The 22,220-nt window shown below is 32.9% G+C and overlaps 1 protein-coding gene across 1 annotated transcript; it reads right to left on the reverse strand.

The window, feature by feature from the left end:
* Nucleotides 1–7,331: 7,331 nt before the first annotated feature.
* LOC129235227 (protein pangolin, isoforms A/H/I/S-like) lies at nucleotides 7,332–21,882 on the reverse strand. Its single transcript, XM_054868933.1, has 7 exons — nucleotides 21,756–21,882; nucleotides 19,079–19,169; nucleotides 17,865–18,071; nucleotides 15,799–16,057; nucleotides 12,990–13,149; nucleotides 10,459–10,531; nucleotides 7,332–7,770 (listed from the first exon to the last, which is right to left on the reverse strand). The coding sequence occupies exons 1-7, from the start codon at nucleotides 21,871–21,873 to the stop codon at nucleotides 7,332–7,334; spliced, it is 1,347 nt and encodes a 448-aa protein (XP_054724908.1). The 5' UTR covers nucleotides 21,874–21,882.
* Nucleotides 21,883–22,220: the final 338 nt, after the last annotated feature.

Raw genomic sequence — 22,220 nt, forward strand, 5'->3', positions numbered from 1 at the left:
TAAATGCTGCTACCCATTGCGCACGAGACCAAAGAGAGCCTAAATTTGCGTTTTTATGGCTTTAATTTCGAAACTTTTCCTTTTTTTCGTGGCATTGTGTTCCTCCACAGATGCCATGGAAAGTAACTAAAAAGTTGCATTTTAGGACTTTAATATGGAAAAAACTTTCAACAGAGATTAGCTTACCCAGCCCTTATTCCTTAATTTGCCTAAAAGCGGCATAAATGGCCTTTTATGGGGGCTTCAATTAAACGCTTCCCAATAGACCTTCCCCCGGTTAATAGCGTGGTGACAGCTTTAAAATGAGGTTTTTGGGGCGAGAGCTCACAAGTCTTCCATCCCTTTCTCTAAAATATACAAAAATAGCTTAAAATTGGATTTTTAGAGCCTCAATGGCAAAATCTTTCTAGGAAGGGGAAACTCTAAGTACCCTCACTCTCCCTTTAATGTCAGCAAACACTGCATAAAGGTGCACATTTTTAGGCTCGACTGCAGAAGAACTAGAAGAGCACCACCCCCTCTCCTAATTTCTCAACATATAATAGAATATTTTGGTTTCAAATCTTCATTTTCAAAAAGTATTTTGGGGTCAGCACCCCGATCTTTCTTCTTTCATCATCAAAAATATCCTAAAATGCGTTTTTTAAGACCCTAATTTCAGAAATTACTCGGAAATTTAAATTTCAAAATCTTCTCGGGGGAGATTTCCAAATCCATCCCTCTCACCTAATGTCTCTGAAGATAGCCTAAAATTGTGTTTTTAAAAGTTCATTTTAATAAAATTTCTAATTCTATCTTTTTCTGCAGATAATTTCAATAAGAACTTCCTGAAAAGTTGAAAAAATTCCATATTTCAATTTTTCCGGAGTGGAAATAAACTCCTTAATCCGAGATTGCTCGTGCAGGGAATGGTACACCCACCCCTTAGCTTTCAAATAAATAATTTCTCCCCACCTTTTATTGTAAGAGAATGCTTCTTTGAGTAGCTGATCCAAAGGCCTAAACCATTAAAGCATAGAAATGGCAGGGATATTCTAACAGTAATTTCTTTGGAATTGTATTTTACAGGTATGTCATACGCTGCGAGAGAATTTCTGCTACAGTTCTGAACTGCCAGCTATCAATGCTTCCGAGAGACTTAAAATTAAAACTTAGATCTAGTGAAGACATTGCAAACCGTGCTAAAAAAGCAAAATAAAAGTATAAAAGGTGTACAGAATGCCCCTATAAAAAAGATTAAAAAAAAAATGTTTGAAAAATGTAACAAACATACTTGTATGGAGCATATGACATGCATTTACAAAAAATGCGCAAATTGAATGTACAGTATTGTGGCAATTAATTGGGAAATTTTATTTTTTTTGCTTTATCACATGTAAGCGAATGAATAATCACTCAAATTCAGCTGAGAGTTCAAATGGCAGTTATTTTCAAACTAGTAGTTGTTTGTACGCATCAGGTAAGTAGCAGGCGTATAAATTCTTCCACTAAGTGGCTATGAGTTGGCAAGGTTAGTTGCTCGCTTGCTGTGGGAGTAATTAGAGTCATGGATATCAGCCCTGAAACACATGCTAAAGTGATTGCACTTAGAGAACACACTTCTAAAACGTTAGAGGAAATAGGCAAAATATGTGGAGTGAGTAAATCAATTGTCGGAAGGATATGGCTGTTTAAGACAACAGGAAATGTTGGAACCAACCGTATTGGAAAATAAGCTGAAAAAGATCAACTTGGGCTCGTGACGACAAAAGTTTACATCAAATGAGTGTTATGAATCCTCGATTAACTAGTTTTGATCTGTCCAAGTCCATGCTGGCAGCTGGCAGGGTTTTAGAATGTGGGTGGAGAGCATGTCGACTGTACAAGAAGCAGCTTCTCACGCCTCATATGAAGAATAGAAAGGTTAGAATGGGCTCGGAAATATAAAATATGGACTGAGGAGGACTGGGAAAAGGTTTTATTTTCTGTGGTTCAAGGATTTAGGTCCAGGTTCACGAGAAGGATCAAAGGAGAACCTTTTCGTCTGCACCACATTAATCAGGCACCCAAGTATCCACCGAAAAGATGTTTTGGGCTTGTTTCTGCGTTTCAGGGACATAATCCCTTGTTCCTGTAGAAGGAATGATGAACAGTGCCAGTTAAGAATCGATATGGACCCAAAATGTGCTTCCAACCATGTCTAAACTTTGGCCGAACGAAGATAACCTTTTTTGACAAGACGGCGCGATGTCACACATTGAAGCAAATTTTTCATTTCAGCTGTAAAAACAAACTTACTGTACTGGGTTAATCTGGAAACTCCCTGGACTTAAATCCGATTGAAAATTTGAGGGCTATCGTTAAAAAACGTCATAAATTTGACAGTACTACGATGGAAAAGCTAATTTCGTCTGTTTTTGACATATGGTATAATGATGTTGAAATTAAAACTATATGTGCCAGTCTAGTACATTCTATGCTAAAACGTGTCTGTGATGTTCTTAAGTCTCGAGGATGTCATATTAATTATTAGTTTCAAATGTATTCATGAAAAACTTGATTGTAAAGGAAATGAATACAATTCACAATAAAAATGTAATCTGTTTTTATTCTCACTGTAAAAATTGGTTCTCACACATTCAGACAATTTTTCAAATTTCTGGTTTCTTTAAAATGGTCTGATGTAAATGGTCTCACATTTTATACCAGAATATGCATCTCTATAGTCTTGGCAGTTCAATGTAAAAGTGATGATTGTCATGATAAAAAGTGCAAAGCTGCCAATGTTGCACCAACACTTAAAAATAAATTGGGAAATAAATACAACAAGTTGACATAGACAAAATATTGAATGCAACACGCTTGAAAACAATGAATACATATTTACAATCATGATCTCATAATGAACACAAATACTGACACTCTGTACAATAAGTAGTAAATCAATGAAATGTATAAACTGAAAACTGCAACAAAACATGAAAATGAAAGCTAGTTTTGATTAGTCTTCAAGTGTTATGTAAGTAACATTTACATCACATGTTCTTTATTTGTGACTAAGCATTTTTTTTTTTTTTTGGAGGTTGTCCTGAATGACTTGTATGTTTTACCATCTACTCACACTCATTATAATAATTTTAAATACATATTGTAAGCAATATTATTTATCCAGTCTGTAATTATCAGTCAATTAATTCATAATAGGTTAGTTTCAAAGAAATTTGAATACTTTAATTTTTGTTTATTTTTTATATTGTTTTGGCTTTGATTTGTTCTTTTAAAATTTAAAACTTAAATTTTGCTATATTTGTTTTTGTTACTTTATTATGAGAAGAAGCCTAGTTACTGAGTTGTTGAAAAACAAATGAAATATTTGTCTCCAGCATTGAACACATAATTTTTAAAAGAATTGAAATTTAGGCTAAAATTGATTTAGTGGAGTTTTTCTTAGCTTCAACAATTAATCCATACAAATGGATAAATTTGCAAATAAAAGACAACAGCAAAAAAAAAGTAATATTCAAAGCAAGCATTTAAGCACTGATAAAATTATTTTTGTGGGCGATTGAGCATAAATCAAAATATGATGTATAAATCATTGACATATTTTGACTTTAAAACAGAAGAACGTACACAATAGAGAAGCAATTTTGAAAACTTATCAAGAATTTCCTAATGCCAGTTTTGTAAAATAAATAAATAAATAAATAATAACCTGAGTATAAACTTGAACACAAATCTAATGTTACAGCGTTTGAAAATAATTAATTCAAAGTAGATTTATGAAACGAATCTGAATGTAAAAATCAATTAGCAGTTACTGCTTTTTTTAGATGAATTATCACAAAATGAAACATTACATAATCAGGATTATTATTTAACATTTTTAAACAATATCTGGAAAAAAATGTGACAGAATTTTAAAATATTAATTGAATGCAGTCAATAATGTGAAGTTTGTGAGAAATTCATTATTATTTTTAAAACATTTTTAAAACTATACTAATACAATTCAATCATAACTCATATTGATGAAACATTTTTAAAAAGCTTTCAAAGCATAAATCCAACAGCAAAATTAACTCATGACTAGTCACAATTTATGTTATTTTTTTTTCTCGTGAGATTTTTATAGTTCTGTAAAACAATTTTATGAGCAATACATTCACTAAAGTAAAAAATATTTATAATGAAAGGGACTTAAACAACCACATTCAACATTGTTGTTGAACATTGTTGTCTTTATTGTTGACAATAAAATAAAATAGTCAATTTAGAAATCAATTTCATTCTAGAAAAACCCAGAAAAATATCTTAAGTATACCAATAAATATACAAACGTTCATTTTTTCTATAATATACATGATTTTGTCTTCTACAAAAAAAAAAAAAACTTTTTTACACTAGATACATTTGGCACTTGGCAGTATGAAAACTTTAATGCTTTTAATTAAAACATGTATAAAAATATTAACATTTTACTGCTTTCTAGCAGTGGCGTAGTCATGGGGGGGGGGATAGGGGGGTCAGAACCCTCCCCATGAGCCCCAAAAAATCATTTTTCAGTCGAACCTGAAGAGTCGTTTATAATGTCCTTTGTTGTTTAATTGATAAAGAATAATATATATATATATATACTTTAACCTTCAGAAAAAATTACCCCCCCCCCAAGGATTTTTTCTCGCTACGCCACTGCTTTCTAGTATTTATAAATTTCAGATGAATAGTATGAAAAAAGTCCGTTACATAGAAAAACAAAATGAACAATTGAAATAATGAAGTCATTCAGAGATGTTTTAGTATAACACAGCTTATTTCTGAACATACATATATGTAAGTATTTTAAATATTTTGTAAACAGTAGTCAGTTACACATGCTAAAATAAAGAGAGAGATCTACAACAGCAGCTTTGCACTTACAGGGGAAAACAAATGCTACAAAATGATTTAAAACTTTTGGCAGAAGTAACTTTTCCGAAAGTTATCAAAAATGCTTTTATAAAATGCATCGAAATTTTAAAAACATGAATGGACTATCAATGGGTTAAATAAGGTAAAGAAAGAAATGCAAAATTGTTCCTTGTTATGAATTAGACAATATTGATGTTTATCAATAATATTACTTAAAAAATACAGGATGAAATAAAATCTAATCTAAATTTAACATATTTCCAATCGTTTTTGTATATACATTGTCGATAAAAAATATATCTCTATGATTTTTCCCTAGCCTATGTCATGCAGTTAAAAATATATTCATAGTTTGTTAAATCTTTTGGCTGTTAAAATGGACTTATCTTATTTGGTTATAAACTATTAAATCACATGTTCTGTAAAATCAGTATCAATTTTTTTATAAGTCACAAGTGAAAAATATACTTAATCAGCCAATGACAATAATTGATTTAACACAATTCAACAAAACTTAACAGCAATTAAATATTATACTTTAAAAAATAATTCAAAAGAAACAAGACATTAAAAGGTATCAAAATATTTCTATAGTAAAAATGTTTACAGCAATAGACTAAAACTTCTGACATTGTTTTTTTACTTATTGAAATAAAAAGGATTATACAACACTTTTGATTAAAACAATTTTTCAACAAACTAAAACACTTCAATACGCAATGAAAAACTGATGTTTTTGAACAGTGAATACATTGCCACCATTTTAAGTCAATGAGAACAAAAACAGGTTTTCAACATTGAGCTGATAATAAAAATTGAAGCTCTGTATTCACAGTATGAAAAGGAGCACTTGAAAAAACATTAAATTATTTACAATGAACGAAAGATGAAAAAACATTTTGCACAGCAGTCTGGACCGACTGAAGTCCCAGTAGCAGAATTTTTTGAAGCAGTCTGCGACACAGATTAAAAACCTCAAAATGTTAGATTAGTCATAACACTACTTATAATTTCCTCACAAAGGAATGCCTGAAATTCAAATGGGTAATTTAAAAAATATACTGTATAGATTTCTTTATTCAATTCTATACAAAGAAGCTAACCAGCTTTACAAATACCAGGGAACTGTAAACTAAATGCTTTTCCTTTCATTATTTTTACTATATTATTTTGACTTTTTCATTCTCAACTGTATTTTTCTGCTTTAAGTTTGATAGACAGGGATGAAATTTGCGAAAATGTATGAGGGCGGCAGTTTTTAAAATAAAGATAGAGGAGATAATTTTGCTTTTAAGTAAATAAAACATTGAATGCAGAACTTAATACATTTAAAAAAAAAAACTTTTCTATGAAAAGTGTTTAAAAATATAAATACATTGAAAAATAATAATTGCTTAATAAATAAATTTATAACAAATAATAATTATTATTTTAACTAAAGAGTAACTTCTTTTCATCATTAAGTAATGAGCAGTAGTTTTCTCTTTAATATGATCACATGAAAAAAAAAAAAATCAATAAAAAAGCTATTTTACCTAACTTTTCCCAGACCCTTCTCCCCCCTTTCACAAGTTTTTTGTTACTGTTTAAATTTTACTTTGTTCTACCTCACTAGTCTCAAAGTTCAGTCTCAAAATATTTTTAGAAAGACGGCAATCAGTCGAAAGATTGAACATCCCTGTCGATAAATTCCGAGCAGAAAAGGAACAGGGTGGCGACAGGAACTGCGAAAAAAAGTTCCCTGACTTTTCCCTGATTAAGTTCACCAAATTTCCCTGATTTACGTTACCAATGATAAAGGTTTTCTTTCTTTGCTCTACCTGAAATCCATTGTATGTTTGTATAAATTGCAGCATTTTAAACGTTTTAAGTTGTGTAAATTTGTTGAACTAAAGATATATTTTAAAAAGATGCTACATTTTTAATAAAATAGATTTAAAAAAAACATATCAAGTCGATTTTTTTGGGGAAAAAAACCTACAAAGTAGTATGAAGTAAAATAAACAACCTAACAGACACAGAAGCAATCTTAGGAAGTTCATCCTGTGGGGAATAAATAAGATTCAATACTTAGACGTTGAGGAAAAAAGATGCACAAATATGCAGCAATGTATAATCGCATCTCATTATTTTTCCTTTTTTTTAACAGATAATTGGCGGAAAATGCGTAGGAAATTAAAGTACTTTTTAAGTTTTGTAAAGCAAAAAAAAAAAAAAAAATTCTTCATAAAATCAATTTTCCCTGATTTTTTGTTATTTTTTCAAAATTCCCTGATATTTCCCTGATTTATAAAGTTCCCTGACTTTTCCCTGATCTCCCTGATCTGTCGCCACCCTGAGGAATCTTTCAATGCATAAACAGTGTGCAGACTTCCTCGAGCGTCTGCTACCGGGACAGGAGTCCACGCCTTTCGCTCCGAAACGATTGATCACAATAGACGCTATGTAACGGCCAGCAGGGGCGGAGCATTCGTCATGGAAGAGTCCGTGGAAGGGGGGGTGGGCAGTTGCACGTGGTTCAAGTCCACGTCTGGGCTTTGGTGTGGCCTGGACAAATGTTGCACATTTAGGGGGTGATGGCTCTGCAGAGACGGGGGGCTGCTCACGGGCGGCCTGCCGTTCTCGAGCATCGATTGCACATTGTCCGAGGGCCTAGGAACTGGGGGGCTCGAGAGGCTGAATTCCGAAGAGACTTCGAGTTCGTCGTCCACGTCTCCGTTGCCGGAGTCCCGATCGCTGAGGTGGCCGGCATCGACGCTGTACCTGGAGTCCGGAGTCGGAGCTTCCAGGCTCCCGACGCTGTCCACGCTGCCGATGTTGTCTTCGCTCTCGCCCGTGTTGTCTGAACCGCTGATGTAGCGGATGCATTTCTTCTTTCGCCTGGGAAGGATAAATTTGATATTTTTTGAGAAGACGAATTTGAAAACCAACTCATTTGCACAAAGAGATGAAATTGCAAAGATAAAAATTCAAAAAAAAGAAAAATAAAGAGCGTTTTTCTGAAAGTCTGCCAGGTTTAAATTTTCACGACAAATTTTTCATGCTATACCGATGCGATTCCTCCACTTGTTCGCTATTTTGATTCAATGTGTAGGGTCGGTCTAGAAATTCTTTTCCAGACCACACTCATCGTGAGAAAAACATGTTACGCGGGTGTTTTATATCTGTCACCAGTATGGGAGCTGGATAAGTATAAGACCACACGTAAATACGGTTCTTGCTCCCCTTTTCTGAGAAATGTTCGAAATTAGATCTTCAGAATAGCTGAATTCTATCCGAAGCTGGACATTTGTTGTGCACATAAACTTTCTCCGTTTGGTGTGATATGATGTCTGTGACACTATAGGGAACATTTTTCAGCCATCTTGTCAACGCGGTTGAAAACCACAGACAGCAGGAGGAAAAGATCTTAACGCATTTTGTCAACATCGTCTGACTGTTGTAAACAGGGGTGCATTCCCCGCCAAACGAATCCCCGTATATAAGAGAAAGTAAATAGGTCAAATGGGGAGACACTCGTAGAGCAAAGATGCTGGTGAGTCGCGGAGTGGCTCACGCAGTTCAAAATATCTTTGTAACATTAAATAATCTGTAATTTGTAATATAGCTGTAAATATTGATATGTTGATTAAACGTCTCTAAAAGACAATGCATTCTCTTGTCGTCTTTACACAAGAGGTGGAAACGGTACAATGCTCAATATAAAATTTAGAATGTTTCCAAAAAAAAATAGGCACTTTTTTATTATTTAAAGAATTGCATGATGAAAATGTTCTTCAGAGAAGTAGACAAGTTTAACATTAGTTACAATACACAGAACATGATTGAATGACTGGATTTAAACACATTTCCTAGTATCATTCTTAGTGATTAGTAATGCTGCACAAATGCATTCTTGAAAGTCTTGTAGTGTTTTTGGCATCTGGTAGCTGATAAACGCTGTACCCCCACAAAAAGAAGTCATACGACATTTGAAAAGAACTGAGTTACAGATTAGATATTTGTTGCACAGCAAAAACCTCCCACATTTAACATTTGTAACTGAAAAAAAAAAAAAAAAGCTTGGTATATGTCTTCAATTTCATGTACCAATTATTTTAATATGTGTGCAACAGTCTTGAAAATATAAACATTTAAAATCTTGACATTATTTTGTACTAACCCTACATTATATTAAAATGTAATAGTATTATAGGAAGCAACAATGGGCCACAGTTGCCATGGCGATGGTTTTGCTCTCTAGTGGCCTCTTTTTCGAACTTACAAGCTCCAAAAAAAAAAAAAAATCACCAGGTAGTGTAACCATTTTTAGGCAGCTAAAGACGTTTTAGAGATTGCAATAGATTTTGTATGTATTAGATAACTTAGTCGTTCTTAGTGCATGATTCAACTCACTCATGGAAGAGCCAAAAGTCTCCTTTGGGCAGACAATTTGTACTGTTTTCCAAGATCTGCTAAATTCAGATTTGCTTTACTAATTTGTCAGTTATGAATTAAGCCGCTTGTTAACTTAAAATGTTTCACAGTTTTCACAAGCTCTCAACATTTATCGAAAATGGGAATGTTGGGATACAACAATGGGCCACCTATTTTTCATGGTTTTTAGTGGCTTGGAGCTCCATTTTTTTCTCTGTAGGGATGCTTTCATCATACTTTGAGTTATTTATTGTAAATAATGGCAAGAAAAGACAGAAGAAGGCTTGAGGGTCGTCCTATCCCCCGTACTAGGAGTTTTTGAAGAAGATGCTGGCTGAAATCCAGTACAAATACAAACTGAGATAATTTTCAAAAATCATTTATTTTGATGAGATTTGGAATAAGAAATGTGATTTCGCATTTTAGTTTTCAAAATTATTTTTTGATCTCGTTTAAAATTCGTCAGACCTACGTATTTTCAGTGACCTATGTAATGTATCTAGCCTTTAGCTGCTGAGATTTTTTTAGTTTTGAAATGTTTTCTGTGTCAAAACCTAGGCAAATAATAACTCCTTAACCCAATCAAACACAATTCTAAAATTGCATTTCTGTAATATCAATTTCGAAATATTGCCGGGGGATTGGCACCGAAATTACCTTCCACTAACATTATCAAGATCTATCGAAACTGCGTTTTTAAAGCTATAAGTTCGAAAATTTAAGTGGAGCGCCCCTCTACCTTTCCCCACTATCGTCAACATTATTAAAGATCGTTTTAAATTTGATTTTCAGGGCTTTAATTTCGAGAAAATTCCGGGAGAGCTTCCGAAAACTCTTAGCTAAACCCATTTCTTAAAAATGAAAAACTAAGGCAAGATTGATGATTTTTCAAAATGTGATAAAGCTGACACAAAAGTTAATCGATTAGGAAAACGTTTCAGAACAATTATACATCAAGTACAGCAAAAAAAAAAAAAAAGTGATAGCAATTATAACTTTGTGAAGCAGTTCTTTCTCAATACTCAATAATTTCCTTCAACAAACATTTTTACAAAAACCATACATAAACATGATTTGAAAACTTGAGCCCAAAAAAATGCATGACAATTTCTAAAATTTACAATGTTAGCAAAAGAAACTTGAGAAACATACCTGCAGGGTTTGCACCAACTGCTCTGTTGATCTAAGCCAAACCTTGCTCGACATTTCTTTGGGTTATTGCCATCTGCAAAACAAAAAGCAAATTAATTTAAAAACTTATTGCATTTTTTGTTACATTTAAATTAAATTAAATACTTTCATGTACAAGTAATCTGCACTGAACTATTTCAACAATAACAAATAAGCCCAAAAGTATATAAAAATTACTTGCAATATTAACTAATTCAGAACAGGTCAAATCACAAAACATTACAAGTAGGGAATTACTTTTGGGTTGCTTTTCATTTCACCAAAAGCAAATTCTAGCATACAGAAAGCTTCCCTTAATGTCACAGATCAATCTTCAATTTGAGCATTTTGCTATAATTAACAGGTTGATAATAATAACACCACCAATAGAAAAAATTTTCACACAAACATGAGATAAATTTACTTAATCTATCAGTTTGTCGGCACTCTTTGCTTCAATGAGATCACATCTGCCTCCAGCTCGGTTATTCAATAATCCAGACTGATGAGTTCTAATAAGAACGAAACTGCAGTCTCTGGATGTGATAACCGGGCTGTCTGGTATATTGCGTGTAGTTCTGCCTTTGTCCTGGCTTAGGGGTGGCAATTTACTGCTAAATCTACCTGTGCTTCTAATAAAAAAAACATAAATACAAATTTCAGGATTTTACAGTTCCGCAAGAAATATTTACACAGTGTAGAGAAATTTACCTCAGGCCCCATGGAGTCGGCGCCACTCGACTTTTAAATAGTAAATGCATCCTCAAATCACTTTATTTCCTTATAGCATTATTACAATATGTAGACTAAAATTAAGATTTATTTTCATTATTTATATCCAATATTTCATTTTACATTTTTATCAGTTTGCAATCAATTAGCATGTACTTGTAATAGCACCTTAATTTTAACAATTTCTAGCTACTGATTCAGGTTTTATAACTAATCTAACGTCAGGTTAGACTACAAACTATTTTTTGAATATTAATTTGTGTCGCAGACTGCTGAAAAATATTCTGCTAATGGGAACCTTGCTATGCCTCTGGCAGTATGGTTTAAATGCAAATAAAATTCAGAATCTTTTGGTTATTTTCCAAGATTACATTTCTTAAAATTGAAAGAAATAACTAATTTTTTGTAAGATGGGCAGCATTACTATATATGATTATACTCATGACACAATCAGGTCTGCACATGGAGTGGTAATGAGAAAAAAAATGGAGTCTGTCAGTGAAAACATAATTTGAAACTCAAATTTACAAAAAAATCCAAATTAAGCTTTTTGTTTAAAATAAGGGCAAAATGTTGCTCCTTTTTTAAAAATCAGAATAGTGACAAAACTAGAATCTCAAAGCCACTGGAACATCTTTTAACTTCTTATGCTGTTGCGGAAGAATGGGTTTCCTTGTGAAATTTCATAAAACTAGGTGAATTATAATAGGAGGCCAAAACAAAAATAAATTTTGACCACCATTGTTTGCATTATCTGATGGTATATTAGCTACTTTTATGTAATCACTAGCTCACACAATTCGCCCTGTACAGGTTTTCAAGTGCAACCGTAAATGAGGTCTAAATGTGATCTAAATATGAAAAGAGATAAAAATAAAAATTTAAATATGAGATTCAAAAAAACATCTACAGCAAAAATATATATATATATATTTTAAGTTTCTAGTTAAACAGCTGGGGCACGTATTTAGGCGTGCAGATCTGGACCCGGTTAAAAAGCTAACTTTTTCGAAGATTGAGGGTACAAGGAGAAGGGGGAAGACCAGCAACAAGGTGGCTGGATAGTGTTGAGAAGGACCTAAAAATTTTGGGAGTGAACAGGTGGAGAAACCTGGCAACGTGTCGTACCGCCTGAAGGAAGCAGACGGAGAAAGCCTTGGCCTGCACCAGGCTGTTGTGCTGATGAAGAAGAAGAAGTTAAACAGCAAAAAATCTGTTATGTAAAAACAGAAAGCACAACCTGACTTATTAGTGGTTTTGCTCTTCAACAATTTTTAGACAGTTTAGGCTGAACATAGCTACTGCATAAAAAAGAAAAAAAAGAAAAGAAAAAGGGAATGAGGCAAACAGTTACAGAAATTAAAATAAATGAAAAAAAAAATATTTAATTTGAACTTTGACATCCTGAATTTAAATTATGTTTTTCGCAATCACGAGTGTGTGTGAGGTGGGGGGTATGTGTATGTGTGGGTAGTTGTGTGTATGTGTAGGTGTCTGTGTAAGTAGGCAAGTAAGTGATGCAACCTGGAGACGGTTTTCGCTAGAGTAGCAGTATCGTGAGGCGGGGGGAAAATGAAATCATAGGAATTCAAAACAGTCAAATGAGAACAATAAGCAATTGTGATTGCTCAATAAAAGATAACACTGAGTACCTAGGGCCAGATTTGGCTCATGTGAATTACGGTAACTCTACACAAAAATAGGAAATCAAAATTAATTTAGCCATGAAGAATAACGACACATGTCAACAAGAAATTTCAATGCTGATAAGACTGAATTACCTCCATCTTGTGATTTGTCTCTCTTCCGTTTTTTCTTCCTTTGATTGATAGCGTAATTATCACGAGCTGACCAACCAGGATAGAGCTGCATGTGCAACTGCCGTTCTTTCCTTGCCATTTCGTAGTACTTTGATTGTTCTTCCCTCGTTAAATTATGCCACTGTGGGGGGACAAAATGTCAATTAAAACAATATTAAAATAAGTACTTTTTCATCATACAAAACCACGAGCAAATATAGATATAACATCTTTTATTCAGTAAGTTACCGCCCTATTGCCAGGGCTAAGGCAGAAATACGATCGTATTTCTGCCTTAGCCCTGGCAATAGGGCGGTAACTTACTGAATATACCTGCCTTGCCTTCAATATTCGAGTTGAACCGAGCCATTGTTTCGGTCACTCGTCTGGTCAGTGCTAATTTTGTATTAGCTACCAGTGTGTTTGGCACTCTAGGCTTTCTTAAGAGGTTTTCCACCTCCAGCTCATTCACTCCTATGCCGGGCTGATGAGTGCTAATAAGCACGAAACTGCAATCCTCGGCTGGAATTGACTGAGCTGGCGGTGTATTTCACATAACATCTTTTGTTCACTAACTTTATGGTAAGTTTTCAAAATGATGCACAAATTTTTTTTATTGCATAAATAAATGCACCACTGAGCAACAACATTTTTTAAATTTTAAAGGAAGTCTCGATTAACATTGTATATTGAATAAAGTAACACTGAAATTTTAAATTCAACAGCAACTGAAAAATTTTCATTCTTTAATAGTTTAGCATAACTGTAAAACGAAAAATTTGAATGTTTTTCATTAAATATGTTTTGACTGGGAATTTAAAAGGTCCAACACTCTTTAACATTGAATTACTCGTTTCTGCTGAATTACAATTTCAGTGTTATCCGATTCAAAATAAATATTGATTGACGTAAACATTTAAAGAAAAGTTATCCAATTAATTTAACAGTTTGAATTCATTCATTACTTAAAAATTTACTTTGTACATAACAAACAGTTTCACATTCTAATATAAATTAAAAACCCTGCATATTCTGATCTAAATTAACCCTGCGTACGACAAATGCTTGCACATCTTAATACAAATCAATAATAATAAAAGCCCTACATATTTGATCTAGATCAGAACTCTCCAACCTACGACCTGCGAGCAGATTTTACCAGGCCTGAGGGGAGCTTACAAACTAGAAATATATATATTTTTTATTTAATAATATATTTCTTTTTAAAAGCATTTTAGAAGGCAACTAGGTCAAGAAAATGTCAAAAATCACTACAAAGCATAATCGTAGTAAGAGGGGGGGCAGGAAGGGGCAAATGCCTCTCCCTAGAGGAGAGTCTAAACTTTCACTTTCCTCCCTAAAGTCACTAAAGGTAGTTTAGAATTGCATTTTTGGGACTTCAATTACAAAACAATTTTGGAGAATAGTCGCTAACCTGTTCTCTACCTCTCATTTGACTAAAAATAACTAAACCATCTGAACTGAAATAATGTTGGATTGTTGGCCTGCCTTGCCTCCAAAAATTTACAATGCTTCCCTTGAGCAAACAAGGTTGGAGACCCACGATCAAGATTAATCTCATTATTGTCTGTTATTTTAGCTCAGAAGATTCAATTTGTTGTTTTCATTTCAAAGGCAAGAAAAAATTAGAAAAGTTACGTTTTTATGCATCAAGAAGTTTATTTTCAAGACAATCTTGGTTAAAAGATAAAATGCAACACTAGCAAAAGCCAAAATTGCAAAATTACAACACACGCCTGTTTCAGGGTCACAAGATACATTTTTATATTAAAAAAATGATTTTCAATAACTTTTTCTTTCCTTTTTGCACAAGGTAATAAAGTTCCATTTCTTTATAGAAATAGGATTCCATGTCTCATAAGAAGCCCTACATTATATTTTCACGTCATTTAAAGAGATGCCATTGGCATTTCTTTTACTTGCCACACCATATGTAAAAGTAAGGGTAAAAAGAAAGGTAATGTAAAAACAAAACCTATATCAATATCAAAGATTAAGTAATTTGAAAGGCTGATGGCGATCCGACTCTGACTATTCTGCTCTCTATCTGGCATAATAAAAAAGGAGGAATTTTGGAAACAGTCATCTCCAAAACTTGCAGGAAGAAAAATCTCTATACAAACTGGGACGAATAAACAACAAAAATAGTGAGAAAAAATTCTTTTCAGACTGTTTGTGTAAGTGCGATAAAATACTAGAAAACAAAAACAAGACCTGATCCATCAAGGACTTCGTTCCAAAGTAAGAACTACATTTTGAGTCTTTAAAGTCATAACTTTTCTCATTTGCATGGTTAGTGTTTTGCATTATTCATTTACCTTAAACTGTGTCTTTAATTAAATGGGAGAGGAGGTAGAAAAGTAAGTGGGACTCCATTTTATCAGCCTTTTTGTTACCCGGTTCAACCTTCCGCTACACTAGGCTAGATAGTTAAGAGCCTATTGTAGACTAATCACAGAAGATTTTCAATTATTGTATAAATATCCTATCAAATGCAATGCAAAAACTTTTTTCTTTTTAAATCCAAAAATTATTAAACCAATAAAACCAAGAAGTGCAGGGTTTTAATTCAAACAAAATAAAATGCAGGAACCAAACTATTCTTCAGAACTTATGTTCATTATTAAACAAGTCTAATGTGTAAGAATACTATTCCTTCTAACACGTAGAACGAAATTCACTGGAAAAAAAGTACAAAAGCTGAGAAATTTTGCCCTGGTGTACTGCCAATAAAACTGAACATGCAATGCACTCAGAAGAAAACACTTACTTTTCGGCCAAGTATTTGATTGATAGCTGCACTTTCTTTTAGCGTACATTCCGCCACCACTTGAGATCGCATCTCTTTCATGTAGAGCATGAATGCGTTCAGAGGCTTTTTGATGTGGGACTTCTTCTTCATCTCACTGCGGGAGCGGGACCCTGAACCACTGTCGTCCAGGTTGTTGGAGTTGTGTGATTGAGCGGGGTGACTGATGCTCGAACTATTGCTGCTTTGGTGTTGACTATGGTGAATGTTGGGAATTTGCCTGAAATTGAAATTGCACAGGTGACTGTGTATGCAATTGTTGCAATCAAAATATTTAAGATTTAACACAAAAATATGCAGGCATGATTTTGTTAGATTTCTTCGGGGGGGGGGGGGGCAGGGGCGTAGCTAAGGGGGGGGGGGTTTTGGGGACAAAACCCCCCCCCCCGAAAAGTTAGTCTCAAAAAAAAAAGAGAAAAAGAAGAGAGAAGAGAAAGAAAAAAAAGAAGAAAAGGGAAAAATTCCAAGCGATTATACAATATATATATATATATATATATATATATATATATATATATATATATATATATATATATATATATATATATAAGAAGTAACCCCCCCCGAAAGTCGGGTCTAGCTACGCCACTGGGGGGGGATGGATGCTAAAGAACATATTCTGTTCTTTTAGCAATACACTTCTGATTCTCTCCATCTGAATCCCATAGCTTTAAAGACAACAAAGCAAAACTACCAAGCGCAAAAAACAATTTAAAAAATAATATCTAAGGTTTAAGAGTTCCTTCAAAAGGAGGAAGTTGGAATGTTTGCAGGCAAACAACAAGAGAAACTGAAAATTAAGTAAATACTACAACGAAGTGTTTCTGTTTTTCTTTTACTGCGTGTGAATTTAACTCTAAATTTAAAATTATCTGCTTTAACAACTTGGTTTGAAATTCAGTTTTTAAACAACTTGGAAGTTATTGAAAAGATTGTTCACAGAAAGATTCAACTAATGTAGTTTCAAAAGCATATACAGTAAACTCCGATTATCCGCAGAATAGGGTGGCACGGTAACCGCGGATAAGCGAAACCGCGGATAATACGAATAATAGTTAAAAAACGATACTTAGTGTATGCAATAGATAAAAAATATTAATCACACTCACATATTCATTCAAATTATAAATAAAAACATTGCTACATTACATCTACCTACATTGAATATAAAAATATATGTAAAATCTAAAAGAAAACAACAACACAATCACAAGTTTCAAAAAAAAAAAAAAAATGTGAAAGGACCTGCGGATAATCTGATCACTGATAATCGGGAGTTACTGTATTTTTATACCAGGCTCATCTACAAAAGTTTAGAAATAAAGTGAAAATCGAGCTTTGAAGTATCCAAAACATTTTTCGTATTAACACAAGATACATAACAAACGTGAGAGGTGAAAAAAAAATTGATAAGTATCATGAGTTTGCAAAGAGAATTCCTTTATGTCATGCCACTACATTCAATGGAGTTTAAAATTCATATTGCTTTGTTCAAGAAATGGGAACATAAGATAAAATGTTTTGAGAAAAAATATTTAAACAATTTAGCCAAAAAGTATCATAATACAGTTGAGCTCTGTATTTGATAAATGTGAAACACCATGATATGAAGTCTAAGGTATTCGGGTAGTAAAATTCAGGGGATAAAATAAGATTAATTCGCATAAAATTAGCACCATTTAGTTCAGGGCTGTCAAACTGGTGGCCTGCCAACTTCTTATTCAGCATATTTCTTTATCGACAAACATCGAAGTTGACATTCTTGCCCTTGTAAAGAAGGCGGATCGATCGTCCTCAGTTTTCCCATTAAAATGTAAGCAAATTGTTTTATTATCCTTCTGTTTCATTGTTTTATAATTAATAATTCAACTAATTGTTATTGTATAATAGGTAATTGTTCCAACCTGTGGCCCGCCAGGCAATCAGTGACTGGAATTCTGGCCCGTGGGCTCTTTGCAATTGAACAGCCCTGATTTAGTTAACGCAACCAACTCCTCAGCAACTTTACGTAGATTATGGGCACTTACCGACTATCATGTGAATCAGGCATTTCGATCTTTGGCCCAGGACCTAATAATGGATGATGACTCATACTGGTGGGTATACCAGGATGAGGAGGTATGAGAGTTGGAGGTGAAAACTTGCTGGGCAAATTGGCAGTGGACATTGGTATCGTTCCAGGGTAAGGTGGAGGTCGAAAACCAGGAGCCATAGGATACATCCCACCAGGATGCCTGTAAAATAAAAGGATTCACAATTTATTCCATGCTATCTTATAAATTTCCTGCATCACATGCGTATGTATTCACTTAATATAATTTCACTTTACTTCAAGATTCTAACCGTTGACTAATGTAGTCTAATAGTCTTCATCTGCTTATCATGACCATGATTAACAATATCACAATTTTGAATGCATTGAATGATCCTTTATTTCATCTCCATGTTTAAATTTATATCATGTTTTCTGATCACCACTTTGGCAAATGAATGGTCAATATACAATTATACGTTTTTTTTCTTTCTTAATTAGGAGCAATTAATTATTAGTTTTATGGAAAGAAAATGAAGGGGAAAACAATCATTCCAGCCAAAATAACAAAACGATAATGACAAGATAAAAATGCTAAACCAAATTAAATGAAAATAAAAGCTCACTTTTACATTTTGCTGATAAAGTGAACTGCAATATTTTTGTAAAATTGAGCCATTCATGTCTCGTTTACGATCATCGATTGCTTGATATCAAAAGGCTAAAATTTTGCAGTGAAGCACAGTAGCCTTTTCTTTCATCTTTTATACTGATTTATTATTGCATAATAATTGCTTTTAATTTTTTATTTTCCATTTCTTACAGATTCATAACTACTCAGATTGGGAAGGGGGGGGGAGAGAAATATTAAGCTAAATTTCAGTTTAATCAACCAAAAACTGAATATTTGAAACGGGAAAAAAATAGCAGTAGAAAAAAAAAGAAAGAAAGCACACAGAAAGTTTACAAATAAAAAGATACTAGTTAAATTTAAAAAAAATAGTGTATGTTATAAAAAGTTCAAAACTTTTTTGCCTTGAAAACCACAAGTGATCTACATAGTTCTAAAACACATGCATACAATGTTTTATTACAATTATTACTCCTATTGTCTTGCAATTCGCTTAGCATAAAATTGTGGCAGTTTGTTTCCACAAAGAAAAATGTTTACTTTTTATATAGAGTCATGTTGAAGTTTTGGATAGTTACCATTGGAACTGTTGTGTAAAATCTGGTGAGAAAACAGGATGAGGATACTGGCCAGGAGTAGGAATTGGATAGACAGGAGCTCTAGGTATACCTAATAATAAAAATTTAAGCATGAATTATTTAGAAACTACATATTTTAAAGATAATATGACACAACATTTTGTAAAATTTAATTGCTAATACAATAACAAGTTGGAATTCTAAATGTACAAAAATACGTGCAGTAAATGCTACAAAATAATAATTTCATAGCATCTCGGCGATTCCAGTGTAAGAGGTGTGACATTTTTGCTTTTTTCTTTTCAAAGTTCTTTCTCTTTAGTTCAGCATTAAAAAATCATACTGGGTCATATGATCTTATTTTACGCACTTAAAAAAAAAAACATTTATATGCAGAATTTTATTATTCTAAGTTTTAATGAAAAAATAGTGCATGCATAAATTTTATACAATTATTAGTATATTAATTATCAATTTTATAAAATTTGCTGTGTGAGTACAGGGGCAAATCCAGGATTTTTTTCTCACTACCTATTTTTGTGAAAGTACTGTATCAATAATCTATTTTTGGGACAGTTTTTTTTTATTAGCATTGTATTTGGGATCTTTCAAAGGCACATTCTACTTTTCGTTAAGAAAATTGGAGCAATTTAAATGGTAGTTAGAAAGGTTCAAATGTCGTTTACTATTATTTCTAACTTTTTTTTTCTTGGGGGGGGGGGGGGGAGGGCTAAGAGGTAGAGAAATTACCATTGTATATCAGCTCAATAGGCTTTGTACTGTGTACAATTCAGGAAATTATCATCCCCCAAAAATGATGCTGCGTTGCGTAAATGCAATTTGGAGAAAAACAGCTAAAAATGAGTTTAATACTATGAAAAAGTTGTTACCAAAGCGTTTGTTCATATAAATCAGCTTAGCATTTCATTTTATGAGTAAACTGTGTTTTAAACAGAAAAACAAGTTTTCTACTTTAAAATACAGATTTTTGTAAAATTTTCGATTTTTTAATATTGTTTCTAGAATGTGACGATTTTCAAAGTTAGCTTTGTGAAGCTGCTGATTTTATAACTTGATTTTTGTGAAAGTAGCGATTTTAAAATAAGATTTTTGTGAAGGTACCGAAAAACGGTAGTAAAATCAGCCTGTATTGGGCCCTGGTGTAACAGTTTAGGACTTTGCTTGTTACACACATTACAAGCTTTACAAAAATAATAAATAATTATTAGAAACTGAGAATAAATAAATTGTGTATGTACTTCGTTTTATAAAAGTATATAAAATAAGATGATATTAACCACAATGCTTAATTTTTTGATGCTGAGCTAATGAAAAAGAATTTGAAAAGGAAAAATAGTGCAATCTCACATATGTTATGGTGGAATCGCCCATCTTCAATGTGTATCTTACTGGCTATTAGCAACAACAGAGCCTTTTTAAGCACTTTTATTCTACTTGGCTTGATTGTCACAGAGTAATCTGAGGCCTGATTTTGCTTTTATCTCAACATCTAGATCACTTACAGACTTCGGGATTTCACTAAATGATTTGCTTAATCCTAAGGTACAACTTAACGCTGAAAAATTAAAATTCTAAGTTAAAATTATTATTTTGGTTAGGATGCAAATTTCATGTAATTTCCTCATTTAGTGTTTAAATATAAACCCATTGTTACAAATTTTGTTGCCTTGCAACAGCAATGTTAATAGCAAACATAATGAAAATTTTGAATCAAGGTTTCTCTGAAGCAAGCATGAAATGTATTCAATATCATTGCTTTATTAGGATTTTTATCCTCATCTATGCCCATATTCGATAACAGGGCTAAGGAAAGAGACAAATTAAGATCTTTATTGCGAGTAACTTGTATGCTGTGAAGCATAAAATAGTTTGGAAAACCTTTTCATACATAAATGGTTCTAATAATTTAGCACACAAATATATCTTAGAGAGGAACAAGGATAAATTTTTAGGCCCAATTGTTTAAAGTTTTAGACACATATGAAGGATTCATTTTCTTTTAGTATTGGCATTTATATGAAAACTTAGGGTGAAGTTTCATGATGGTAACATTATTTTACTTCTGAAATACATTTACACTAAAAAGAATAAAATAACAGAATTTTTTGAAAAATACTAAGCACTTTTCATAATGCACTCAAAAGGATAAAATAACTTTTCTCTGTCAGAAAGGACAGTTTCAGTATTCCTGTAGTTTCAATGATTCTAAGAAAATGACACCACAAACGAAGAAAAGTGCTGCTCAAGCCATTTCAAACCAAACTTTCATGTATGAAAAAATATGCATGTTTCAACACTCAAATTTATGATTGAAAGCTAGATAATAAGAAATTCTCTACATGACTTGAGCCGCATTTTTCTTCGTTTGTGGCGTCATTTTCTTGGAATCATTGAAACTACAGGAATGCTGAAACTGTCCTTTCTGATCGAGAAAAGTTATTTTATCCTTTTGAGTGCATTATGAAAAGTGCTTAGTATTTCTTTTTTTAAATTCTATAATTTGGTAGTATTTTAGAACACTAAATAGTAAATTGTTTAATATGCTGAATAGAAACATGTGACATTAAAGGGTTAAACCAAGGTAACCATTCATTCATTGGTATTAGAGCCAACAACAAAAAGACCTCCTATTGCAGTAAAAAAGGCAATAAATTACCTGTCTTGGGATCTATGTGAACTGGGGGGATTCCCATGTGTGCTGGTGGTGGCTGGAAAGCCTCCGCATTGTACATCATGAGGGAAAGTGATGAGGAAGCATGGTTCGGTGGAACCATTGGCACCCGATTGACCTACAAAAGGAAAAGAACTCGCATGAAACATACATTATTTATGAACTTTGCAATTATAGCTAGCACATTGATAAAATAAAAAATCACTACAATTTACCTTTAAGAAAACAAATTGAATCAAACACATCCAAGGGCCCCATATGCAAAATTTTAAGGGAGCCTCAAAAATTTCCCCCGTGGTTTAGCAGAATATTTTCCCCATGGAAACCGATTTCAGTACAGATTAGAGATATTTAAGTTTAACATTTTTAATATCTTATTCATTAATGGCTGGAAAAGAAATTTTTATACATTTTGCAAAGAAAAAAAGCACTAAAAGCAAGGAAGTACTT

The sequence above is a fragment of the Uloborus diversus genome, chromosome 2 (genome assembly GCF_026930045.1).
Source record: "Uloborus diversus isolate 005 chromosome 2, Udiv.v.3.1, whole genome shotgun sequence".
Taxonomy (NCBI): Eukaryota; Metazoa; Arthropoda; class Arachnida; order Araneae; family Uloboridae; genus Uloborus; species Uloborus diversus.

What these genes read in the sequence shown, in the direction of transcription:
- LOC129235227 (XM_054868933.1), bottom strand. Translation starts at nt 21,873, where the DNA reads ATGGTTCCACCGAACCATGCTTCCTCATCACTTTCCCTCATGATGTAC. An exon ending in CCTGATTCACATGATAGTCG is followed by an intron (nt 16,058 to 17,864) that starts GTAAGTGCCCAT and finishes TTTCAATTTCAG; the next exon opens with GCAAATTCCCAACATTCACC. An exon ending in ATCAAATACTTGGCCGAAAA is followed by an intron (nt 13,150 to 15,798) that starts GTAAGTGTTTTC and finishes GTCCCCCCACAG; the next exon opens with TGGCATAATTTAACGAGGGA.